Source organism: Perissodus microlepis, chromosome 11 (genome assembly GCF_051167445.1).
Source record: "Perissodus microlepis isolate ML-2025 ecotype Zambia chromosome 11, ASM5116744v1, whole genome shotgun sequence".
NCBI classification, from domain to species: Eukaryota; Metazoa; Chordata; class Actinopteri; order Cichliformes; family Cichlidae; genus Perissodus; species Perissodus microlepis.
Window position 1 is genome coordinate 17,181,879 of NC_140471.1, and position 27,824 is coordinate 17,209,702.

A 27,824-nucleotide genomic window follows, 5' to 3' on the forward strand; every position below is an offset into this window, starting at 1 on the left:
AAAATCAATCACACGCTTTCCAGATGGTACTGCATGGTGGATCAAAATCTGAATGTACTTTTTACACTCATAATTCAATTTTGGCAACTGTCAAATCTTTTCATCGCTCTATCAGACTTTTTCTTACTGACTTTCAGTCCAGTTCTTTAGTAATGAGGCCTTTTTTCCTTGTTTCACTTCCTTAAGAATGGCTTCCTGACAGCCACTGAGACCATTTCTGATGAAGCTTCAATAAACAATAGAACGATCAACTGAAGATCCAGATGAATATCTCAAGGTCTGTGTCACGTCTTTGCTGGATTTTCTTCTATTTCTTAAGTACACAACTTTTAGGTTGTGCAGATAGGTTTTCAGGCCTGACATTTCTTTTGTCCTCCACTTGTCCAGTTTCCTCATTATTTTAAGGACACACTGCACACCACGGCAAGATAAGCTGAGTTTTCAGCGAATAGTTCTTTGGGAACCACTGATTGCAAACAGACAATCTTAATGTTGTTCAAAAATGTTCGAAATGCAAAAAAATGATGCGTTTTACAACAAGCTGCTGGTATATAGGCTGTTGGGTTCTGTGTTGTCTATTATGTGGACACACCACGCTGGTTCACTCCTTTAGTTAGAACCATTCAATTATGCTTGAATGACCCGTTGGTCCGTCTGAAGTAGCTTAACAAACAAAAAAACATTTTTTAAATATATTTAATATTTGACTCTGACTTGGACTGTGAGTGAGTGAAAAAGCAGCCAACGTCTAAAGAAAATCTCAGAGACCTTCAGAAAGTCTGAAGAACTATTGTTCAAGACCACGTAAAGAAAACAAAATGCATATATAAATAAATACATTTCAAATCATTTACCAATGAAACAATAATGTCTCTCAGGTTTTGAGCATGAAATTCTGTTTTGTACCTGGTGACAACAAATACACTAAAACTGCACTCTAGAGATTTGTTTATCACGTAGCCATCCCAGCTTAATGTGGCAAAACTGTACATCTGATTAATTATAATCTCTTCAGCAGAGAAATACCTTTTAATGCCCACACTCCATGCTCCGTACTTGTAAACAAACACAGTTAGCACTGCATACCTGGTACCAACAGTCCTGCTCTGAACTCTTTCTTATCATTAATAACAACCAACCCCCCACTTAACACCTTGCGTATGATAATTAATGCATAATGAGATATATGCTGTGACACTGACTTGACATATATCTCGCTCGGAGGATTAAAGCAGAGCTATTCCACTGTCTGTCACTCAGTTCCGACCACCACCACAACCCCGGCTTCCCCCTCATCTGTTCCCTGCTCAAGTGAGTGCGATCAGCTAATGAGTTTCTTTGGCCTCCAATTAATCACGCTAATGAGCCCCACCCATTAAAAATAATCAACTGTTCTTGCCATAAATGCCAGTAAGGGAAGAGTTTGACTCGCTAGCGCCTCTGCCTCCCTTCCCCTCATGCTAATCCTCTTTTTTCTTGATACAGTTCCCTTTTTTCACCTCTTCCCTGCCTCTCGCTTTTTTATCTGCCTCCTCTCTGCCCCTCAGAGCTGTTATCATCCTTCTCGCTCCCTTTTCCACGCTCCTCTTTTCTCAATCTTCTTTCCCACTCTACATCCCTTCCCAGTTTTTGCTTCTTCGACATGTTTCCATCTTCTCTCTCTCTCACTCTCCTTTGCATCTTTACTTTTTTTTCTTCTTCCAACTCAGTCCTCTGAAGCCTTCCACTACAAACTCACCAGTACTCCTTCCACTTGTCCTCTTCAAAAATGTCCTCTGGGATGGGATCAATCAGCACCAGGTCTGACACTTGCCTGAGGACAACAAGAGGACACACACACACAGTCGGATGAAGAACGACTCATTGACTACTCTTGTCCACTTTACCCTCCTGGCCTGGGAAGTAATGAGCGTGAGATGGATGGCGCCATCTCATTTGTCTTCCTGGAGATTTGTCCCCACAGACAGATGACCACACGCATACACCAGATCCCGAGGTAATATTTCCATTTGGAAAGGTGTCATCCACTCACCACTTCTTAATTTTCTCCCTTAACAGCAGCAACATTGTGCCTGATTGAATCCTAAATCTTTCATCCCTGGTACGGGCTACTTGTCACGTTAATCACCTCGTTGTCTCTGAAAAGGGTGAGTCATGTGAGATGATGGGAACGTATACTGGGATATATTTTAACATGTGAGGTCAAGAACTCCTAAATCTCTATCAACCAATTTTAAAATGAGCTTTCTTTAAATTTTGCTGAGGACATGAAGGACTCTTAAATAGTAACACACATTTTATTTTTGTCTTATCTTTAGCATGACATTCATTACCACCAGCGCTGTACTTTAAGTCAGTTACTCACACAGTAGGCTGGTAGTGTAGTATGTCTTAATCCACAGTATACAGTCGTCTCTAACATATAGCATAGACAAAGTTGGGGGACTTGCAAGATACAGATTAAAGTTATACATTTTCCAAGTTTTTATTTTGTGTCCCAGGACAAAAAGCTACAGAAGGTGTGATTTAATCAGCCACTAAAATTCCCCAAAATAAGTCATTTAAATTTGGCCGATATCCCCCTCAAGGACATCTTCTGCCACGCGTCCAGGCACTTTCCAAAGGAGCTGCTCCCTAGAAGCCCCTTTCTAACCATTTTCACTTTGAGGCCTACCCTGCAATTTCACCACGGACCTTAAATGTGGGTCTAAAGCAAACATCCAGCTTCCTTTAGAACTGCAAATTTAATTTAAATTTGTTCGATATCTCCAAATGTCACGCAAAAAGTGATAATGGCTGATGATGAGAGCTGGTTCTCCGGCTACAACCCTGAAATTTTCAGGCATGCAGTCTTACTTAAAAGATTTGACTGTATATATTCATCTCTGAAATTGCTGTTAGAAGAGATTTTATCATAAAATGACAGAGGCAATTTTGTGGATCAAACTAACAGCTGATGACAGAAAGCAGAGGCTTTTACAACAACACCAATTTTTACCCTCCTCTCCCCTCGCCCACCTCTGCTATCATCTACATTCATCATGGTCAATCATCTTCACAGATTGGGACCAAAACCATTCCAACCATCAGTAAACAACCATGGCAGAAAGTGTTTTACATCACATTTAAACTACTGATGCTAATGTTAAGAAAGTTACCTACACATGTCCATAATCAGGTTTCCTTTAAAGCTTTTTAAGAGCACAGTTCAATTAAATTTGTGTACCAATATACACAACTGACAACTCTGGCTTTCTGAGAGTTTTTACGTTTTTAGTTATCACGCTTCTTCATCTAAAACAGCAGCTGTGGTGAAAGTGGCCTGGAGATGCACAAGAAGATGATTTTGAACCGCAGACTGTTGAAATTTGCTATTAATGCTGCTTTCTTATGCTATGAAGCAAGTTCAACATAGCCAGGATTTCTTCATGTTAGCTGTGCACACTCATATAAAGGAGTGCTGCTGTCACTATAGCCTGTTCAATGCATTCAGGTCTACTCTCTCCCACTTATGGAGGAGATGTGGAAATCACTTCAGTTTGTGGCCAAATCAAAGTGAAATAAAGTCTGAATATTCCTTTCGACAAATAGCTTCCAAACAGACCGATCAATAGTCCAATGTGATTTTGGTTCCCAGTTCAATTCATTTTGCAAAGTAAACTCTGTAGAAAATTAGTACCAAACACAATCAGGTAATTTCTTCTGCACCAATTGCATGACTGCATGTATAAAATGCATTCCTTCAGCAGAGAATTCATGTTGTACTTACAGATGATTTAATCCAAAAAACAACAAACTAAATCTAAAGTTGTTAAACAGACCATCCCGCTTCTCCATAATGTAATACTGGCATCACTGTGTTTAATCTGACCAAACTGATGTAACTCTGAGGAAACACTGAGTGGTGTGGGGGGAGGATTAGACGCCAATCCTCATCCAAAATCCTCAGTTTTGGTTCTGCAGTACTTACACATCATGAATGTGGGTGTAGAATCTGCCGTTGAGTGCGCCAAGCTCAGAGCCCACCAGGATAAAGGGCCCGACTATCCCAGCAGCCCCCAGAAGCCGGTGCAGATCATCCACCATCCTGGAAGACAGCGACACTCGTGAGCTTCTCCACACAACCAGGATGCACCGCAAACTGGGCCACCATATCTGTTTAGCTAGGTGGCACTGCAGTAATGTCATTAATTTCTAATCTGCTTCCATTATTATTATATTAAGAGGAAAAAATAATCTAAATAAGAGAAAAGACAAAAGGGTATCAGTTCTATCTTACAATAAAGAATGTAAGCAGTTTTCAAAAACATCAGATCAGCAGTATCTTTAGTTTTCTGATGTCTAATTTTCTAGATCTGGCACCAAAATAAACAGCACTGCTGAAAAACCCAAATGACAGCATAACGGAGGGGGACTGCTGGCTCGCTTCCACTGCAAAACACCGCAGGAAAAACAATCACCAGCAAACTTAAATCATCAGGGGGAGCATCATCATTACATGAGGCGCAGCAACTCCTCTGCGAGAGCCATCTGCTCGTCCCGGGTTTGTTGTGCTAATAAATCAAACCCAAGGTGTCACACTGAAACGAAGAGATTTCACAAGACTCACAGGGTTAAGGTTAGGGAGTCATCACACCTCTTCAGATATTGAATCCCGGGAAATTGATTGCTTGCACCTCAAACAGGCAGCCGACCACTTCCCCCGGGCTGGACGCCAAACTAAACTAGACTGCTGACCGTCGGCAAATCACGGCTGCTCATTCCTTAGGCAGATTTAAGGCTCGACAAACGCATTACGATGTCAGAGAGAGGATGATTAGAGCCCAATCCTGTGGCTGCGTGACGCAGGGGAGGCCTGGAGTATGTTCAGCAGGATGTGCACACATCAGTCTCTGGCTAGAACATTAATGAGAAGTCCCAAACAGGTACTTTATCAAAGTAATACTGATTCCCTGTGAATATTTACTCTGCTATGGCAAACGCACCGAGTGAAATCTGCGATGTTATCGTACTGGGGTCTTTGCTTTGTGTCACATCAAGGAAGCAAAATGTTTCTTTTTGGAAACAAAGAGTTAAATGTTCTGGAGAGTGGTTGCATAAATTGTTGTCTAAAAAGGTCTCTTTTTCCAGCAGGTAAAACCATACCAAACAAACAAAATGCTTTATAAGGATTGTTCTTCTTCACTGCAAGAGACAAAAGAAGGCCCGTTTTTGCTCAGTGGTTAAAATTAATGCCTGACATTGCCTGTTGCCAAGAAACCTTTAAAGGGTTTTCTCTCAGTTTTTTAATAGATAGAAAAGTAGAATATTCCCCATTTTCTGTCTTTCTGTTTTCTTTGATTTACTCAGTAGATAATCATGTGAAAAAGAAAGTATACACAGGACAACTGTGCAGTCCTCTGAAAAAGTAAACCCCATGATTCAACATCTTGTAGAGCACAGTTCCAAAGAAGTCGGATGAATCGTGATTATTACAGATGAAGAAGATTATTAAAATTTAAGTTCAAATTGAGATTCATAATAGGGAAGAAAGGTGATTTTCAGCATGGCATGGTTGTTGTTGATGACAGGTTTTTTCGTCATAAAATGTTGACTGAGGGAGGAAGCTGCAGTGCGCACACAGACATGAGAAGAGAACATGACAACGCCACACAGAAAATCCCCGGGGAAGATTTAAAACCAGGACTGAGGCGACAGTGCTAACCGGTCCGCTGGTCAACAAAGTCAGCAGTGCTTGCTTATTCAAACCTAAAAAATAGACATAAATAAAAACATACCAAAGTGAAAGCAATCGCTCTCCTTTCATCTCAGACAGTGTTGTGTCATAACGCTCCTTGCCACAGTCTGCTATTGTTGCTGGAAGCGCGCTTGCCTCGCTTGTCTCTCTCCCATAGCTCCCAGTAGCTGGAGCTTGTCAAGCTGAGTGGCCAGCAGCTTCTTCTGTTTGTTTACCCATTGTGGGTAACACTCTTGTATAATGGGAAACTGATGGGAGGTTAGCGTGCTAGAAAAGCTGCCGCTGTCTCTGCTTTCACTCTGACTGAGATCAGTCACGAGCCTCATCATATCATCATAACAGGTACGTTTTCTCCTACTGAGCACCTCGTCCAACGCGTGTGATGTAGAGCAGAGTAGTGCGAAAAGGTTTTAAATAACTCCTTTAGCATTTTAGCAAGAAGAGAAGATATCAACCGTGGGTTTATAATAAAACGGGCATTCAAAATCCCATACCACTTTCCCTCGTGCGCCACTGAGAAACAGTGACCTGACACCGATACAAACATTACATGAGGTCGCCATAGAAACTGAAAAGGTGCCATTAAACCAGGTATGTTCCACACAGATGCTGGCCTCCTACAATCAGTATTACAGAAAATTCATCTTTTAAAGTTATACAAATTGACTTTACAAATACAACAACAGCCTATATATGAGACAGGAGGCCCCGCAAGTGAAAAACAGCAAACTCATTAATTTAGAAAGAAAATTACAAGAATTTAAAAAGACAAATCCTAACTGTGACGCAGTTTTAAAGTGTAAAATTATTGCAAAGCAGCAGGCATTAACACACATTTTAAATGTCATAAATATAGACTGCATATACAAGAATCTTGCAGCTACGATGAGGTCACCCACTGATTTGTAGACTATTGTTTTAAAGGCTTAAATATGGCATTTTGGCTATTTTATCTTTTTTATTTATTTATTATTAAACAGATTGCTGGCCCTAACTGAAAAACAGGGGGAAAACAAGCCACTAGGTAAGCAATAAAGCAAGCCAAGCTTTATCATGTATTTTACTCTAAATGGGATAATAATCAACAAAATGAGCATCATGCTATATTAAATATGACTTGAGACTAGAGGTTGAGACCTCAAACTGATCAGGAAAATGTTTCGTGATGTAATAATTCAAGTGAGAGGTGGAGCACATTCTCATAAACTTCTATATTACCTGATGTGTTTCACAACCAGAGTTGTCTCTCCCATCGCCTACTACAAATAGTGCAGGTTTAGCGCATTTCTGTATTGCGTATGTCTGTCTTCTACATGCCGTCTATAGTTACAACCGCTCAGAGTGACGAACTCATAAAACAGCACGCTCACCGTCCAGTCGTTGACATGTCCCAAACCTTCTCTGTTCCCGTGGTTTCATTCTGCATCAGCCGCTTGCTGAAGCCCAGTCCCATTCTGTCGTATGTACACACCTGAGCAGCGTGACAAACAAGGACAGCGAGATTTTTTTTTTCAGTCACAACAAGCTCACCTTACAGAACAGTCCAGACCTGCCTTATTGCGTTTAAGCGCTTTAAAAATGCATGATGGCTGAGTAGCCCTAAAAAGATCCAGATACAAGCGCAAACATTGCTCTGTATGTTTGTTTTTCTTGTTGTTGCTTATGCAGTCTTTTTTCACTTTATGTGTCAGGCCCTTCCGCAACATGGCTATGACTTCATCTGGGTCACATTTCAGACAAACAACATGGGGCAGGCTGTCAGCCTGGACTTTCTGCCGGCAGAAAGACCAGGCTGACAGAGGCTGGCAGAGATACTGCAAGGGCTGTCCCAGCACGACCCAAACAACAAAAACACAGCCACATTTGTAGTCGCAGATTCTGGGGGAAGTTCACCATGGTGGTCAGAGGGAAAGCCAGTGTGACTGCTGACTGTCTGACTCTCAATGTACAGCATATGGCAAAAATGACTAATCTAGATCTATTTAATTCAGATATTTAGAGATATTAAATTCAGTCATATTAATAAAATGCTATAACATTTCACAGTATCATTCAGAACGACACCCATTTAATTCTGTAATGTGAGTGAGTCAAACCCCCACCTTTGTCAGCGATGCAACATTCTCTTGAACGTGAAACCAAACATCTGAGGACATTCCAGTTGGTGCATCCAGTATAACTACAGGAAAACAGACTGATCAGGCAGAGCTTAGCTAAAAAACATAAGCGAGCCAGATACAGAACCATGTGCCAGAAAAAACTAATTGAAAACAAAATACAGGCAGCTTATTACCAACTGGTTTTCCTCGTCCTTTACACAAAAGATGCATCTTTTGACCCAAACCAACATCAACAATCTGGCCATCTGGATGTAAGACATGGGGAAAAAAACAGAATCAAAGATTAGGCTTCGCTGAGTGCTTCTCATTCAGCTTTGAGAACTTCATAACTGTTTAAATTACACAACATTACATGTCAAATTATGACATTACATTTTGCAGATAAACATAAAATTGATGTTGGCAACAACGACTTTAAGATAAGTGAACCTTTAGGCAAGAGCATCTGTGCTTCTCTCTGAAGGGAGGCGTAGTTGAGGAACGGAGGGACGAGGATGATCACAAGCAAACACTTCCCAATGTTGACGAGCACGGAGCTGTAAGACACACTGCCTTTGACTTCAGCTTGGCTGGGCCGTCTTTGATCCGGAACCTCATTTATGCAAAGAAGAAAATGTAACGTTGACTGCACACTCACTTCTACATTTCGATTTATAATTAAACACTGAAATGTTTCAAAAGTGTGGAGTTTGGATTTTATTAACCTCAGTCGTAGAGTCAGGCCTAAAAGTGTTACTGCTTCGATCGTTTATCCATTCTTATTTATTTTCCTTTTCTCTTTTTTTTTGAGGATCGCTTGCCAATGATTCGTTTGAAAGTAAAATATTCATTAGATAACCCGTAAGTAAGCCGTAAACAAACAAACAAAGCTGTAAATAGTGCAGTTTTGTTTAAGGGGTTTGGCTCCTCTTCTCTTTGGACAAAATAATGGAAAGCTGACAGAAACTGGTTCATGCTCCAAACCACTGTAAGAGCAAATAAATATAAATATCACCAGCAGACATCTACCTAACCGAAAACAAAGTGACACGTTAGCTTGTGGACTCAGTCAGCTAATACTCGCCAGCAGAACTGTCGCCTGTAGCCACAAACAGCTTGCTATCGTTACGTTACCTTATTATTAGCAACGGCAGGTTCATTGCCTGATGACGGAGCTTCAGCTCTCCTACGCATTCTGAATGAATGAACTTATTACCAAATGTTGTAATATTCACACTACATGCACAAATGTATTGAATGAATGAAATCAATACAGCAACAGCCTGACTTCCTGGACGACTTACAGCAGCCGACGAGGGACAAACCGTGCAATGCTCTAAAACGGTAACCTTCGTCTCTCGCCTCTCTTTGATGTGCACTGAGATTTGTCAATGTTTGCCTTGCAGTTATTTATGCAAACTCAGTAAACTTATCATTAATAAATTCTATATTATTATTATTATTATTATTATTATTAATATTATTATTATTGTTGTTGTTGTTGTTGCGGTTTTTATTAATTCTTTCGGGGTGTATGGCTAAGTGTGTATTGTTTTATGTTGTTACCTGTAGAGACCAATGACAGAGACACTTAAAATCTCTCCTTTTCAACAGGATTGAATCAATACAACTACGGACCTGCGGGGGTCGCTGTTTCCCACAAACCCTCCCTGTATTGGCTCACACACTCCAGTTAAGACAGGAGAGTTAACATTAATAGGCCCATAATCACCATGCAATAAGACCTAAAAACGAAATCTTCATCTTGCAATGAAAAATGGCCCCAACGCAAACTGAAGGTCAATGACTGAACATATGGAAAACTTGGACTGCGTCTTGATATATCCCAAATAGATGAAGATAATTAGAAACTAGGGGGCTTTGATTGCGATCCCCTCGCTGCTCTTAGAACAGCTAATCAAGCCCTCATCATGCATAATAACGCGCTGATGGTTTGCAGGACAGCTGCTTCCATGACAAGTGATTCATGCAAATAGACGCTTTTAATGCGGGCTCTACATGTGTGCCAGTTTGCGTCATTCTGGGACTGTCACATCCATACTGATGATATTCAGTACTATAATGCACTATAGCACACACCGTGAACTGGGCCTGCAGTCTGGCTGTGCTCCATGTGAGTAATCGCCTTGCACAGACACCAGAGAGAAAAATAATAAAGCTTTATGGTTTCAGGAAAGGATTCAAGCGTTAGGCAGTCCATGACATCACAGAATCGTCCACAGAGAGGGAACATTAAGTTCTGAGTGGTGAGTGTTTCCCTTTTATTCCCCACAAATAGAATACAGTCAGACACCCCACCCCCAACCCCCCACTCCCAAACCAGTTTTGTCATTAAACAGTACCTAGACAAAGGCAATCCTCAACAACAAACCCTGTTTAGATAGCAGGTGACTGGAGCCATGTAGGGAATTCATTGCGGTAATTAAAAAGTCTGGCTCGACTGAAATGATGAATGTCAGGTATTGACACACTGTCAGGCAGGCTGCGCGTGTGTTTGTGTGCTGATTTTGTTCCAGTGTAGCCGGGGTTGATTAAAGCTAATGACGCAGGGCCTTCTCAGCATCTTGCTTCTGTTCCAGCCTCGCATAATTAGGACTGAGAGAATAATGGTCTAATCACACAACTCTAGCTTCTCAACTACAGCTTTCCTCTGCAGCTTGTACAGCAGTCACCTGGCCCTTGGCTTCATCTGTGGTCCATCAAAACACCCGAGCCTGCATCTGCTGGGAAATCAAAGATAGCTCCTTCCATCAAAGATTTAGACTTAATAACAGGATTCATCCAGTAATATAAAAAAAATTCTGATGATGTATGATGGCCTTGACTGCCAGACTGACTAAAGGCCAGTATTTGTTGTTTGTTTCTGTGGATTACTGTTGGAGGGCTCAGGACTTTACACATGACCGATTGCTGACAAAGCTCAGATTTTAGAAGTGATTGAACTCTGACATCATCAGATATGACCCAGAAGTCTTTCAAATTTTGAGATGCATACTCTATAGTGTCTCTTTTTGTTGTAACATCCATGATTAAAATAAAAAAAATGAAAAATCATCCAAGAATAACCTTCAAGATCCTAACATAACAAACTTTATTATTAAAATAATTTTTGCTGTCACTCTTATCCCTAACATACATAATATTCATATAGTTGTTATGATCTATCCATCCATACAAACACTTCTGAACTGCTTTGGAGCCAACACCTGACATTGGGGTGAAAAGGTACAATTAGTACGAGCCAAATAAGCATGTTGGATTAACATGTAGTGTCTGTGTCCTTTAGCACAAACACAGTAAAAGAAGACTTTTGTGTACAATTTGTCCATTTTTTTTGTACAATTTGTTACTCTAACTTAACATTGCTCACAAACTAAATCTGCCCTCGAGCTAAATATAACATCTTCATGCTCCCAGTGAGCACAGATGAAAGGCCAGTCCTTCACTGCCAGGTCACCTCAACACCATCTTTTGCATCTGTGGCATTTCTGGAGGCAGGGCCCATTTTTAAGGTGTTGCTGCTTTCCCCAACCCATCTCTGACATTCAGCACAGTCTCACACAATCCCTTTCATCTGTAGTTAGAGGGTACCTTTCCAGCAACACAAACTGTATAAGGTAGGACAGCCACTGAAAACAGAGAACAGACCATCTGAGTGCAAATAATAACCTATTATTTTGACATTTCTGGCATTTTTCTGCTCCCATTCCTGCTGCCCGCTTTCAGCATTTGTTTTCAGGCAATACTATCCACTTTTACTCTGTGCTACAGAGTTTCTACATGTATATGCAATGGAAGTGTAATGGAGATAGCATGGCAGGGGCACCAAAACCTATTTCCTGTTTGTCGTATCTGTTTTGTCACATAGCACAAGTTAACTGAATAACGTTCCTCACTGGCTATTGGTATCACCAAAGGTCATCAACAAATTCTGAAGAGGCATACACATCTCACAGTATGTTAGCTTTCCACTGTTAAAGGCATCTGACTGTATGGTGTGATGCTCCACTACAGCCAGAACCTCATACAGGAAACAGCTTGCTTGTATGTCATGTGAAATGGCAGCATTGCTCAGTAGCTCTGTCTGTGAGCATATGTACTTTGAAAAACAAAAAATGTGCCAAAGACTTTTTGTGGAGACGAAACATCAGAGGTTCTTTAGGGGGTGGGGGTAGTTATGGTTTCCTTTAGGTGTTCACTGTGACTGAGCAAACTGTCTTTAGTAAGTGTTTCAGCTGATCACGTGTTCACAAGCCAAATCTCACTCTGCTAGCAGCTAGCAACTGTAGCTGTCCAATGTAATAGAGTATAAAGGCTAATCTTTCTCTCTGAAATATGATAATAAGAAAAAAAGTAGCATAAAGTGAAAACACTTAAAGTAAATACTTTGCTGAAATATGTTAATGATAGCGTTTCACTTGTCAATGATTAGTACGCTGGTGTTAGCATTTACCTTAAGCAGCCTCAAGAGTTGAAAGCATGATTGAAAGTCTTTTAGACTTGTTGAATTAGGTAATGAGTGAAATGCAAATCCCTGTATATCCAAGGAGAATACATTATACAGGATGGTACAACATAGTAAATGTTTCAGTAGTGCCAAGAAAAACTACTAATTTTTCAGGTTTCTCCTGCAAATAAAAATTAATTTGCTAAATGTAAATTGCAATGCAGCTTCACTACAAAATCAATACCAAAGTAGCAGCACTTGATATGATTTCAAAATATGATGTTGCATATTATTGCCTCTAGTAATGCTTATGTGAATGTGTATTCAGATACTTTCCACTTTTTATTAACTATATCAGTATATAATATATATAACTAGTATATATAACTATAGGTTCCACCCATGGAGCATGAGATCATGTTGAATTTTTTTTTAACTATTTTACATTTTATCTAAGATTGTATGCAATATCTCCTAGGCAATTTACTCAGACTTACACGGATGAGAAATTCATGTTTACTGCTACCCAGTAAGTCTCAAAGCAAATTAATTTGTGCGCCACCATTTACATTTTTATGATTGGTGTGAGAAAAGACACGCACACACAACCCTAAATGTTATTGCTGCAATAAAGTGCCTCTTTAACTAATTTCTGATTAATGGATTGTTGTTCCATGTGGCGCCCATTGTGTAAGCTCATGTAAATTCTAATTTTTTAGTGCGTCCCTTTTGTGTTCTGTAAATGATCCAGAGTGAAAAGCAGCCTATACACAAGCCTTTCCTTTAACTACACAAGCTGTTTCTCAGGAAATGTACTGTCTCCTTTATTTATTTATGAGTGAGCTCTGGGGTGTTCAGGAGGGTAGGCATCACAGGCATCTGTCATCAGCGCTCAGTCTTCAAACTCCACGTGGTGCTCATCGATTTTAGCCTCTCACTGCTGAAGAGCTCTATCAATCAATACAGTAACAAGTCTTCATTTATACTTGAGAAATGCTGTTTCCAGCTCAGCGGGCATGAACTCCTGGTGTTGTCAATGTAGCCATAAATTTTCAATTCTGAATTTAAAATTTTGGCTTTGGGCCTTATCTCTCTAACATGGCTGTACCTGATCTGGTCATGGCACAACGAAACATAAGTGTGTGAAGGCTCATCTGCCTTCACACACACATGAACTTCAGTGACATCCCAATGTGTTTAATATGTCGGCGCACCCTTTGCAGCCATAACAGCTTCCAGTCTCCCGGGAAGGCTTTCCACAAGGTTTAGGTGTGTGTCAAATTGAATTTTTGACCATTGTGAGGTCAGACACTGATGTCGGATGAGAACGCCTGGCTCGTCTCTGCTGTAATTCATCCCAAAGGTATTCTTTTGGGGTTGAGGTCAGGACTCTGTGCAGGCCAATCAAGTTCTTCCACACCAAACTTGATCATCTGTGTCTTTATGTACCTTGATTTGTGCCTGGTTTACAATCATGTTGGAACAAGAGGGGCCAACCCCAAATTATTCCCACAAAGTTAGTAGTAGGAAATTGTCCAGAAATGGTCCACGCACCTCACCATCTGCTGACTCTACTCTGTGATTTGTGGCTGAGTTGCTGTCGTTCCTCATCGCTTCCACTTTGTTATAATACAGTTAACAGTTGACTGTCGAATACCTAGTAGCTAGGAAATCTCACGACTATACTTCTTTCACAAAGTTTGTAGAATTCAATGATTTAGATGTGTGACTGAATACTTTTGGCAATATAGTGTATAATAATTTTTTAAGTTGTTTACGTGGATTCCTTCCTGCACCATAGGGTTGCATCCCTGAAACCACTTTGTTGTCTACAATTGCTATATTGTATTTTGCCTCTTCTAATACAATCAATCAAGCCTTTTATTTGTCACATGCAAAGTTTACGCCTGCAGTGAAATTTGTGTATCGAAGGAGCTCCTTTTGGTGTGCAGTACTTTACTCTTGAGACTGATATTGTTTAAGCATTTAGGAATAAATTAGGTAAGTCATCACCTCTTGTGCATTCAATAATAACCTAATATATACACTACTATACACAGCAGTTAACTTTAACCTATCGGTGAACTGTGATTAATACACGTTATTTATTTTGATGAAATTTGTAAATGTACTTAATTGTTAGTCTGTTCACACAGCTAAAAATAATTAAAAACATTCTAAAGCACTGCTCTGCCTATATTATAGAAGTTCTAGTACTTTCAAGCATCTCTTTCCTCCCCTTTGTTTTTCCTTTTTTTGTACCCTTTGTCTCACTTTTACGGAGCCCCGCAGGGGACATGGGAGAAAAAAAAATTAAGACGGACTTTTCGCAAAACTAACTCGGGATCTCGCAAAAGTTTTCCTTAATTTTTTTTTCTTCCATGTCCCCTGCGGGGCTCCGTACACTTTTTACCGTTCCACCAGTGTACCTCTTGCTTCAAGCTTATCTGACAGGTTTAGTTAATAGTTTCTTTACAAGTTAAGATATTGAAACACCTGCTCAGTTTATGCATGTTCATACATTTCAACAAAAATTACTACTAGTGGTTATGCCACACTTTTTATGGCATACTGCCGTACCTTATGACATTTTGCTTTTTTTTATTTTTACTCAAGTACATAAAGTTTTATTTATATCTCTAATGTTTATTTTGTATTTAAAAGTAAATGTGATAAATGACTTCTTTTTTTGACAGCCTGTTAATATTATTATTAGTAGTAATATTAGTATGGATATCATGTGATCATTAGCTGGAGCCAGAACAAACCCTAATAGTTCCACAGTCTTAAACCCGTTTAAGCTTAGTGGGTCTGTTTTTGCTCACTAGAATCGTGTATTTCTTCCTTATCTGCAGCCACTGTGTCATTTTTATTCCTGCAGTGTATCTGAGGATGACAGCTCTCCCCCTTCCCCTCCCCTCTCCGCTTTCTCCGCTCTCTCCGCTCTGCCGGGACGCCTGCCCGGTTTGGTTTGGTCCGCTCCTCCCCTCTCCTACGTCTCACCGATGGTAGTTTCTATTGGGAGAAGGTCAAATGACTCCGCATGTCTGCCTCTGTGTACATTCCTGCCGTGGTGCACGCCTGAAGAAGAAATACTTGTAACAGCATCGCGAGTGTGTTTGCGAGCATCCGAAAGGCGGAATCGCGCAATGTCCCTCTAAAAGTAAGTACCGATGCGCAGCGACATGTTTGTTCTCTGTCAAACGGATAGCCCGGCTTCTTCTTTCTTTTCTTTTTTCTTTTTCACGTGTGGTCGGATAAGTCGTTTCCTTATAAAGCTTTAATGTTTGCAAAGTGTAGTGTTTCTGTGCAGATGCTACAGCTCAGGAACCCGGATGGTTTAAAAATAGTTCCTTGGGGATGCTTGGAGTCTTGTGATGCTTTCAGCGGTGCAGGTGAAATTCAGGTGAAGGGAGGCTCTTATTCCCACTAAACAAATAACCTGAGCTGCTTGTTCTTCATGCGCCTCAGCGGTACTTACATTAAGATCAGTTTTACCTTTGGCGCTCCTGCTGCATTTTCGCTATCCTGGAGTACATTATAGGAGCTTAATGAACGAATACAGCTCTGAGCAGCAGTAATAAGCCACATTTAGTTCTAAATAATGCAGAGGTAAAGGGAAGGTAAACAGTAATCAAAAGAAAATGGGAATTCAGACTATTCATCAGCACGAAAGTGTATTGAACCATGTTTACGTTATTTACTCAACAGTACATGTTATCTGAGGTCTGTGCTAATGTGGGAGCATGGAAAGTTCACTCCTCAGCAACTAGAAAGCTCTTAGGAAGGTAGACTTAATGAAGTGAGTCATCTAAGTTTGACCACAACTCCCCTCCCCTCCTCATCTTCCCCTGCAGAGTAGTATGTAGCTAACTAAGCCTATTACACCATTGCATAATGCAATAAGGTATTCCCATAAGATGCAGAATGAGCTGCCTCTGGGAGTCAAGTGGTGGAAGCCTGTGTATTGTCCTTTTAATCACTATTATACATGCTGGTAAAACATATAAGGGAGAAGGTAGTCACAAACACAGAGCTAACTAAAGGGAGCTGGATCACTGTCCACAGACACGGTGGCTTCACTGATGTGAAAGGTAGCTTGGTCAAGGCCAGCGAGACGTTCAAGGTCAAATCAGAGTGAAAACGGGGAGAGGAGTTGTCAAGTAAAGTGTCTGATTTTTGTGATGAATGCTCATCTTGTTTCACTTGCTCAGATGATCCTTCATGCTGCTCAGGCAAACTGTTTTCTAACAATGCTGCCATCAATCCATGTAAAAAAAATTCTTTAAAAAAAGAGCTACAAAAAGCATTTTCTAAAGAATCATCTTTCAAAGGTTGGGAGAAGTTAAAAAAGAATACCAGTGTGTTTCCTGTACGCTAATGCAAAAATCTCTTAATTGCATGTTTTGTTAATATCCAGTAAAATATAAGAAAACACAGTTTGGTAATGTGGCATTTTGCTTAAAAAGTAACTTGGATTATGTAATTTTTCATTACTATGGACATTTATAAATAAAAAAAATAGTTTAGGCATAATTCAAACCATATATATACTCGTAAACTACAACGATATTTAGACTGTGTTAACTTTCCTGTATATATAATATGCTCAAAGACAATGATATTTGAAAAGCCATAATGTTTTTTTTAATATACAGTTGTTTTTTTCCCATGTCATAGACTAAATAATGAATTGTTTAGAAAAAAATATTTGTCAGTTGAGCGTTGTGTTGTAGTAACTGAGTGTTTAGCTCTGCTACCAACATTTTAGAAATGTCAAGACTAGGGCTTGCAAAAACTTGGTACTGAGATAGGCCAACAATCAACAGTAAAAACAACTATCGGATTAGGTACTACTTTGCAACATTTTCAGTGCCAGCAGTGCTGTCTTTGCCTCATCCAGCTGACACACAGCTTCACACAGCACTGCTGCAGACAGGCAGACACACAGCCCTCCCTTTAGTGGCAGCATGAACTGTAGTCTGTGTTCACAACCACTGAACAACATTTTATGAGGGTTTTCAAGGAGTCAGTAAAGCTCCCCTTTCAACAACATTGCAGTATTAAACAATTAACATACATATTAACCTGTTCAACTATTAGAATCTGCCATGTTCTTTACCATAGAACTGTTACTACAGTAGAAAAAATAGTAGTGACACACACACAGACACATGCGCACACACCTTCAGTCATGACTCTTATGATGAAATCATGCACGGTCCTGCTGGCTTTGATTAATCCTTCACCCTGCAAACACCAGTGAGTTCTTGCCGTTACCAATTGATTACTGCATCGAGATTCACGTTGATGAAACTGAACTGTATTCACTTAGTGGAAATGATTTCATACATGCTGTTTTAAAAAGAAACAAATTCAATTAGTTGGCTCCTAATAAAAATATATCCTTATCTGTATTTCAAGTGCATCAAACTGCGCTTTTATGCTTTCTGATCTTTTATTTATTTTTTTCTCCGCGCTGATAAGCTGAAGCTGTGAGGGACGAGGCTTGATGTCTATCAAGATAGCCACGAAAAAATTCGGTATCTCTCGACTGTGTGAGGCTCAACAACAACTGCAGCCTCCTCTATCTCCTCTATCTCTGCACGCTCATCAATGCACACAGCTCTCAGGTAGAGTGAGAACTTCTGCACTACCCTTAGAATACAGGCAAAAAGTAAGTTGCTAACATGAGATCAGACAGTGTTTCTTGGAAGCACTCTTTGGGAAGACTTATTTAAAGTGCTGCTAGTAGACTTTTAAATAAGCCCTTATATGTAGCACAGACTGCTTTTACCCTGAGGGGCATGCTGTGATGTAAAGGTCAAGGTGTAGGTGATAACCCTGTGAGGCTTCGTGCACATATAAGTGGTTCCACTGGGATTCTGTGGTTTCTAAGCACCGCAGTTCAATGTAAAGTTCCTTATTATCCCTGATTTATCATCAAATAGACCCTTTTGCTGCCTACGTCATCAAAAGCATGTGTGTGCATTTTGGCAGCGGAGGTAAAGCATTATCCCATTAATTCAGATAAGGATGACGAGACAACACAGTTGTAAAGCTTGATTTAAAAGTGTTATCATCATAAAAATGTTGGGTTGTTGCGTGCTTGGCTGTCAAAATCACTCCTCTACAAACAGCGGGTTGAAGTTGTACAGAATTACGACGGGATCCCAGCCGTTTCTGAGAAATCGGAGGCGTCTGTGGTAGCAAGCCATTAAACGTGTTGACGAAAGCTGGACTGAGGACACAATCAGAAATGTTCGCATTTGTAGCGCCAATTTACATCAGGTAAGTTATTTATCTACTCTGGTTACACTATAATTCCTGCTTTATATGAATAATAATATCTAAAGTAAGCTGCAATAGCAGGTTTGCTGTTTGGCTATTAATCAGTGTAGTGTGACTGTCTGGATCAAAGTCCTGGTAAGGATATATATTTTTTAGAATCAACCAATTTGTTGTGAGCTTGTGCCTGCATATCCTAACTTTTCATATTTCTGTATTAAAGCTGAAGAGGATATCCCAGTCCCAAGGAGAGAATATGATGATCTAAACCTGAGATACACTCAGCTTCAGAATGACTGTGTGAACCTGCAGCAGGAGAAAAACTTCAGGCTGAAAATGCAAAGCTTAGAGAGGAGCTGAAAAACTCTGCGTCTTCCTATGCCACTATTAAATGCAAAATGGGGCAAATGCTTTCTTTCACAGGACTTACCTCCTTTATCTTTGAATATAACAGACAAAATCACAGACAGTGTAGAAATAATTTGCCAAAATCTCATTCTGCAGGATCATCTTATTGGTTTTTGCTAATGAAATTAAGAGTGGGCTTAAATAACACTGATTTAGCCTACAGATTTAAGGTATTAAAACCCACCATATCAAATGTATTGTTGCATTCACTATAATGTTGTCTTGCTGTTTCCTCCATGGTTTCACCCTAAAGAACAGATGGGACATTTAACTTGGTTTTGTTGTACTGCATTATATCCATAATTAATTTTGCTGTTTTTATCCGTTGTGGTCACATGGTGAAATTTAGTACGAGTGATCCGATGGGTGTGCCAGTGGTGTTATCTTGACGCATTCTAGTGTTTCAAATTGATGATGCTGCATTTAAGTTTGTGAAATGTTTCTTCACTTTTCACCTTTATTTCCTGTGGTGAGAGTTCCCTGAGTGAGTGTTAAATAAAGCAGTCAAGGGCTCCAGCAAGCCTGGTTGTTCCTCCGTATCAGTGTCCAGTGACGTTGTTTCTGTGTCACTGTTCCCTAGACTTGTCAGCACTGCAGCATCTAGGTCCACAACCTTTATTTCCCGGATGTCATCATCAGTCAACTCTGATGACTGGATAATAAGAATACATAATTATTATGCCGAGTATTTAAAGAAATATATAAAATATATTTTATGAAGCTTGATCATTTTTGTTCAAAACTCATGAAGCAGAGTATTAAAACATAAACGGTACACAACACTGAGTAGCCAATCTAAGGAATCCAAGTTACAAAATAAATAATTTGAAGGCAAAGCTCAAACAAAGGAAAAAAAATACTGAAATGACTGAGTGTCTATAGGTCTTTATGATTTTTTTTAAAAAAATCATAAAATAAATTGCCGTTGGGGAAAGTCTTTATTCTTCAAGCTTGGGTCCTCTACCAGAGGCCTGGGAACTTGAGGGTCCTGCGCAGTATCTTAGCTGTTCCTAGGACTGCGCTCTTCTGGACAGACATCTCGGATGTTGTTTCTGGAATCTGCTGGAGCCACTCACCTAGCTTGGGGGTCGCTGCACTTAGTGCTCCGATTACCACTTGGACCACTGTTACCTTCACCCTCCACATCTTCCCGAGTTCTTCTCTCAGCTCTTGGCATTTCTTGAGCTTCTCATGTTCCTTCTTCCAGATGTTGCTGTCACTCGGTATAGCTACATCTATCGCTCTATCGCTGTCTGTTTCTGGAAGTCCCACAGGATCTTAGCTTGGTCATTCTCCACCACCCTAGGGGGCGTCTCCCATTTTGACCTCGGGACTTCCAGGCCTTGTCAGCACAGATGTTCCTGTACACTATGCCGACCACTTGGTTATGCCGTTCCATGTATGCCCTGCCTGCTAGCATCTTGCACCATGCTGTTATATGCTGGATTGTCTCAGAGGCATCTTTACACAGCCTGGACCTGAGGTCTTTCCTGGTGTGATAGACCCCAGAACTATTGCTCTTGTGCTGAGAGCTTGTTCCTGTGCTGCCACAAGGAAGTGAGTTGCCGGTCATCAAAGTTAACCTGTTTAGATAGTTTGCAGGATCTTTTGTGGATAATCCCTTTGTCTAGATTGACAGACTCTTACATCTCCTTTCCCAAAATGTGTGCACATCCTTACCTGTGTTATTACTGTTTACAAATTGTTAAAGGATCTATGGCGCTTATGAGGATACATGCAGCTGCATACAACCATAAAAGCCACTTAACCAAAAATAATGCAGTTTGACAGGCATAATATAGTATCTTTTGCAGCGACAGCAACAAGTATAACAATGAGTGTCTACAGCCATCTGTAAAACATGGTGAAGACTCTGTTATGGTTTGGGTTGCATTTCAGACAGTGGTGTTAGGGATCTTAGCAACAGCTCCACTTTTCAACATGACAGTGATCCCATACTGCTAATGTCCAAAAAGCATGCCTGGATAGAAAAACACACAGTGGAAAACGATGTGTCATGGATTGGTCTCTCAGATTCAGGACCTCAGCATTATTGAAGGAGTACAGGATCACCTTGATAGCATATGGAAGAAAGAAGAGTTTTGAATGTCCTTCAAGAAGCCTGGATAATTATTCCTATTTGAGGTATGCCAAAATACACAAGAAGTGGACTGAAAACCAGTGGCAACAGATCTACTACAGCGAGTGTCTACAGCCATCTGTAAACACAGTGGAGGCTTCGTTAAGGAACAAAAATCATTCAAGAAGCCTGTAGAACAATTCATGTAGACTACTTCATGAAGAAATTACAGAAAGTTGTCTAAAAAAGTTCAGGCTGTGTTCAAAAAAACAGGTGGCCATACCAAGTATTGACTTTCAAGCCCAAAACTCTGTTTTTGCCTTATTTACTGCATTTCTGTGCATATTTCAATAAATAGCTGCACTTATTTCCCATTTTCCCAGCAAACTATAAAGAATTAAGAAGTAGCTAAAGACTTCTGCACAGTACTTTGCAGTGTTCTTTACTTTATTAAGCTTTTCCTTATTCTCTGTCACACACACACTTAGTGTTTGCATGGTGGACAGAGCATGCAATCTAACAATGCAAATATGGAGGTGGACGTACAATAACAGCATCATAGATTATAATAGGCCCCTTTTGTAACTCAAACAAGCAGAACGTTAGCTATGAAGCACTAATTATGATGCATGATTATTTACTCAATTTTTTGTGTGTTATCTGTTTTTTTGGAAATTATTGGATTGGTTGTCACAGGAATAAAACAGGTTTATTTAATATGGGCAGGATTAAATGACCAATGATGTTGCATCAATGTGGGTAGAACCAGTTGTGATCAGTGCAAGTGAATGTTATGCAGTTGGGATCCTGTGGCGTACCCTTACTCATTATTCCAGGGGGCTGCCAGTGCTCCATTCTAAAAAAGGAATAATTGGTTTGTGTTTATTACCATGTTGAAATTTCTCTGTAGTCTACTCAAGTGTCCTGCTTATAAATGCAATATTAAAAAGAAGAATAAACAAGCTTTAAACAAAGTCATTCTGCTGGTCCTACAAGACAGAAGAGCCCCTTTCTTAACCCTTCAAAATCAGCCAGTTCATATTTTAGTGCATATAACATCATCAGTTATCACGTCATCATTTTGACGTGATCATCTTCGTCCCATCACCTTTAAAAGGCTTAAGAACATTAATTGCTTTGTGTTCCATTGATAACAATGTTCATGGATAATTCCTACCTACCCCTTTAACCCTCTGGAGTCAGTGAACCAATGTGCTGAGTCTTTACTCCAACTTCATCTTGTGTTGAAAGTGCAAACTTCAAACTATATACCAGTTTTTAATCCTTACGATTCAGTTCATAGGATTTTATTGACAGTTTGATGCGCATAAGTCCTACAAAACAAAAATAGATTGAAGCCAACAAAATAACCAAGCTTATGTTTTCTATGTTACATCTCACTGTAAATAACACAGAAGCTTTTTCTATATTTTATGACATGGCATAATACTTACAAAAACAAAAATGTTCTGAATCACGTTAGTTTTATATTAGTGTTATATTTTTGAACATGTCAATAGGTGTTTGATATTCAGGTATTTGTTTTAATGAGATGTTGCAAAGCACCATTTGCTAGCAGTGGTTGGTGCTGTCCCAAAGTGGGGGGTAGGCCCAGGCTAATATTTTACACGTGCTTCCCTGGTCTATGGTGATCTGCTGTTTGCTTGAAATATTAAAGAATCTATCATTAATACAGTTGACCTTTTCAGTATGGACAGTTTTCCTTTGTCAAAGACCACAGGAGCACACACTTATTCATGATGAAGCAACAAATCTGACTGGTTGCTTTGAAGATCTGAACAAATACAATTATCCTAACTAAGATCACCCAATCCTGGATCACCAAGTGATTCTTGGATCAGAAGCTTTATGACAGACATATTAGCTAAATGTGGATATATTTAACAAGGAATTACATTTTTGCCTGCTTACCTTTTTTTTGGCTGCTTTTTTTAAATTTATTTTGCAAGCACTCACATTGAATACTGTGTTTTCAGTTTTTTGGGTGTACTGTACCAGCAGTCTGCATTGGAAGAATAGGGAAGTGTGGTTTTGGAGAGCATAAACAGAGGGATACAGACAGGGTAAGGAAGGAGATGGTCCTGAGTCCACAACGAGACAATTAGATAATGACAAGGCAGTGACACAGATGATTTGTTGCCTTGTGTTGTAATGTGATTCCAGGAGTCTAGCTGAAAATTCATTTTAAGCTTTCACAAAATACATTCTTCCATTATGGAGCTTGGTGGGTTTAAATAATTTAAAACATTGTTTTCCAAAACAAACAGGAATCTCCTGAACAGGACGGCGCTTTCATGGCACTTTGATGCTTTATATGCACTTTGCTAGAAATAACTTCTCTTTACATCTAGATGTGGTTTATGTTATCTGTAATGAGTTTACTGTGTATCTAAAAGAAAACTGTGATTAGTCAGCCACACTGCAGGCCATAAAGTGGCCCCCCTCTAGTCCTCCCTCATTTTGGTATAAATACCCCGAAGGCTGATTTGTTTTTCTCACCACTCTCTGTGCGATTCTTATGTCTGGCTCACTATCTAATGATGATAATCTTAAAAAAAAAAAAAACATAAGAAGAAAAAACATCAAACAAAAAAATAAAACAAAACAAAAAAAAGATAGGTGAACATTTGGGAGGGCATGAAGAGGAAGCAAAGGGTGTAGCTACAAGGGGGGTGTTTGGTTGGGTTCCATAATAGCGTTACGTACATACAGTAAACAGCTCCATGGGACTGGTTGGAGGATTAAAGAGGATTTTCCACGCTAAGCTACAGGAACTCAGCCCTGTGACCCCCTCATGTTTCCTCCTCCCTTTAGAAGAGCAGCAAACCAGCCTCCTCTCTCCTTTCAGGCTGCTTGGCCCGTGTTGCATCCACCCTGTGACCCACATTGGCGATTATATGGATAGGATAAAGAAGAGGGTGGCACCACCCTTTAGGATATTTTATAGTGCGTTTCCATCAAAGTGATTTGACAGCTATGAATCCTTTGCTCTGTCATTTTTTTTTTACCCAGTTTGACATTTTCTGATAAATCTGCAAATCTTACTTTAATGACAACGCTGATGATAGTAATAGCTGTCCAGGTAAATTAAGGGCACGTTCTGAGCGCCTTTCCCGTACCCGTGAATGGAGTGATAATGTGACAGCCAGATGACATACATCACCAAACGGGCCCCACATAACTGGATGGGAGGAAGACAATGCTGTCAGCAAACTAAAATCTGATTAAGTTGAGTGAACATTGCCTTTGGTTCCACTTTGGGACACTGCTGGAAAGCTAATTGAATCAAAGCAAAGGGGATGGGGTCACTTTTGACTGACACTCTATGGGCATTTGTCTCCGTCAGCCTAACATCATGCAGGGAAGTGACTCAGCAGGGAGCCGTCCCCGACCAAAATGCATGCACACCCTTAACTCGAACTGACAGTGTTCTAGGCTCCTGTACATACCTTGCCACAAGCAAGACTGCTGGAAAGCTGAGGTTTTCTCTTTTTATTTATACTTTTTATTTTAATTGTCGTCATCGTGTGAAGCCACTCCCCCCCACCCACACACAAAAAGCAGAACTAGATCAACCCAGGAAAGCAGAGGTTCATTTTGTGTAAATGCCGAACTCAGAAGAGATTCTGATTCTAATGTCAGTATTTGTCACTATTTCTGTAAATCAATCTTTTCAGTGACCATTTAAGTCTTTATGAGAGGTAAAAAGGGTTAGGTTGATTCAAGCATATGATTGGGGGGCTACAACCAACCAATGAGGCCAACTATATTCCAGTCTGTTCCAATTTGCTGCAAAGATTTTGTCTTTTTTCTGTTTCTTTGCAGCTCCTGTGCAAGTTTTTTCTTTTTAGCAGAATATAATGCCAAAACAAATAAAATGAAAAAAGACTATTTTAGAAATGGTGAAGAGCTCCAACACTGTTTGCAGTACTTGCCACTTAGCCGACTATGATTCAACTGAGCAAACTAGTAAGAGGTCAAGCAGTGTTTTCACAGTAAATTGCAAAGTAGTTTGTGAAATTTACTGGTTAAAAGTAAATGAACCATAACCCCATCAGCTTCTTGATATCACTCAACAGTATACTTTATCTCTCTATATATGTGGGCATGTGTGTATTAGCCCCACACGAGTATGGCCAAAATGATTCTCTCGATTATTGTCGTGATTATTCATTGATTTAAGTGACATAAATGTAATGTAAATATAACACTGCTTTCACATCCTTTCGACCCATTTATTGTACTTCAGCGATGCATGTGAGAGATGTGAGATTCCTCTCTGTTTTCTCTGTGATATTTCGTATACACTGCAGGTTTTGCCACTTTGGAAAAATAATTTTATATCATGTATTTTGCTCAGTAAGTTGACTATTTCCCTTTTTATCTCACATCTTTTGATATCTTTGCAAAGGAATGCAACTCTAATTGTGATCATTGGGCTGGATGGATATGTGGACGCATTGAGCTGATGTTTGATGTAGCAGCCATTATTCTTCTTGGCCTTCATGCTTGAATTGTGCTGCAATGTGATGTTTCCAGGTGGTTGTATAAGTTAGTTGTGTTGCTTTGGATATGATTTGTTCTTGGTTAACTTCATCATCAAATCTCAAGTATTTCTAAATAGTGCATGATGATGTGAGGACGGATGAAGGACAGTTATTGAACCAGGCAGTGCAGAGGATTAATACGGAGGAAGTGAGGGCACTACGAAGAGGGTGGAAAGGAGGTTGGTTCAGATGACATGCTTATGGAGGTATGGAGATATATAGGAGGAATTTATGATCTGTAGTGAGAGTAGATAGCAGGTGGAAGAGAGCTTGGAGAGGTGAAGGTATGCCCTGGAGAGAAGAGGAGTGAAAGTAAGTAGAAGCAAGACTAAATACATTTTTTGTGAGTGAGAGGAGATGGATGGGAAGGTGACTATGCAAGGAGCAAAGGTAGTGAAGGTAAAATGAGTTAAAAATACCGGGGATCAACTATCAAAAGTAATGGATGGTGCACAAGAGGTGAATGGAAGATGTTGGAGTGGCCAAAGAAAAGTGCCAAGAGTGAAAGGGAAGGTTTACAAGATGGTAGTGAGACCTGCTGTGATGTATGGTTTGGAGACAGTAGCACTGACAAGAAGACGAGAGGCCAAGCTGGAGGTGTAGATCTGAAGATGTGAAGACTTTCGTTTGGAGTGACCAGAATGACCAAGATTAGAAATGAGTACCTTCAGAGGGACAGCTCAGGTTGAGTGTTTTGGAGATGAAGTTATAGTGACATGATTTGGATATGTGCTGGAGGAGGAATGGTAGATATACTGGACAAAAGATGTTGAGGATGAAGCTGAAGCAGAAGGAAAAGAGGAAGACCAAAGACGAGGTTCACGGATGTAGCGAAGGGGGACATGCAGAAGGAGAGCTGTGCCAGACATTTGAATGTTGCTGTACATCTGTCTTTATCGTGGTGTTACTGGTCTGGGAAACTTCAAGCTATGTGGTGCAGGGAACACTTGTGATTGGTGCATGATCAGGGGGTGATTTAGGGAGAGCTTGATTTGCTTTTGCTCTGAGTTCTATTGGTGGAGCACACACTTTCGGTATTGCTCGAGTCAAGTCAAAAATCTTAATCAAGATTAAAATGTGATTACTTGTGCAGCTCAAGTGTGTATATAGAAAAAAATATGATCAATATATCAGTATTTGGGGTTTTTACTCAATATTACTCACTCAAAAATATCAATATTGGCAATATCTGCTATTTTAAATGAACAACTTTTACTGTGCTCCGCCTCTGAAATCTCGCTTCATGCGTAACACAGTTCTGATACTGGTATGAATCTAATCTGCTGTCCTTTGGCTATGAAACGAATTTCCCAAATTATCACTTTATTCCTTCTCTGAGTCTTCTTCTTCTGGTATAGCATACATGTACTAGCCAAATAAGCATATATTTTGCTTTTGAGCCCAGTGGCAATTCAGAACTATTTTACTGTAATAAAACGTTAGTTTGCTCCTCCATGCAGTTTTTGTGACATCTCATGACAGACAAAAGTCTAACAAAAAAAAAAAAAGAGCTTGCCCAGTGTGAACTTGTGTGTGAGAGAAGCAGTAATTTAGGAAACATTTATAACCTGCTATATTTCCCTGTAGCTGGATTTTCATAAGCACAGTTTAGCTTACAGCCAGAGCATTGAAATACGTATCCGTTATAATTCAGGCTACAATGAGACTCCCAGTGCTGTATTATAGGGTAGAATAAGTTAAATTAAACTAAAGAGCTCAAACGTATTAGCTGCAGGGAGCTTTTAAACATGTCAAAGCTATTAGCTTAATAATTATTTCTCTATAATATTTTCATCTTTTTGGTGTAAATCAATATGATTAATTAAGTGAAAGGCACTCAGAATCAGATACAATCAGTTGTCACTTTTAGCATCAATAATGGAGCGCTATTACATGAACATGAAACATAATGACTCCATTATCCCTCACGGCTGGCGAGTGGCTGGAAAAATTCTCGTGGAGATGTTTGGTTTGAAGGGGAAAAGCTCTCATGCAGGCAGATCCGGCGTAGCTCCAGCAATGACGCAGTCCTCAAACATATGCCTGTGTTCCTCCGGGAGATGCAGATAAGACGCCATCGAGAAGATAACAGCCGTGCATTGCTACCATTAGCCCAACACAAATATGATAGTCAGAAATGACAGAGAGGGTGTTTATTCCTTGCCCAGTAATTGAC

The 27,824-nt window shown here is 39.9% G+C and overlaps 2 protein-coding genes across 4 annotated transcripts in view; one reads left to right on the forward strand and one right to left on the reverse strand.

The window, feature by feature from the left end:
• The window catches only part of LOC146377474 (uncharacterized), a 26,580-nt gene extending 17,426 nt beyond the window's left edge, over positions 1–9,154 (reverse strand). Inside the window, exons 1-7 of one of the 2 annotated variants that reach the window (XM_084942746.1) lie at positions 8,971–9,154; positions 8,287–8,449; positions 8,031–8,102; positions 7,840–7,916; positions 7,108–7,208; positions 3,971–4,087; positions 1,739–1,813 (exon numbers count right to left, since the gene is read on the reverse strand). In XM_084942746.1, the coding sequence (XP_084798872.1) occupies positions 1,739–1,813; positions 3,971–4,087; positions 7,108–7,208; positions 7,840–7,916; positions 8,031–8,102; positions 8,287–8,449; positions 8,971–9,030 (665 nt within the window). In that variant the 5' untranslated portion in view covers positions 9,031–9,154. The other variant, XM_084942748.1, reaches the window with a different exon arrangement.
• A 6,142-nt stretch (positions 9,155–15,296) lies between these two features.
• Positions 15,297–27,824, forward strand: part of oxr1a (oxidation resistance 1a) — a 167,429-nt gene continuing 154,901 nt past the window's right edge. The window contains exon 1 of one of the 2 annotated variants that reach the window (XM_084942749.1): positions 15,297–15,467. The gene's annotated coding sequence lies outside the window, so the exon portion shown is untranslated. The remainder of the gene's footprint in view (positions 15,468–27,824) is intronic. The other variant, XM_084942751.1, reaches the window with a different exon arrangement.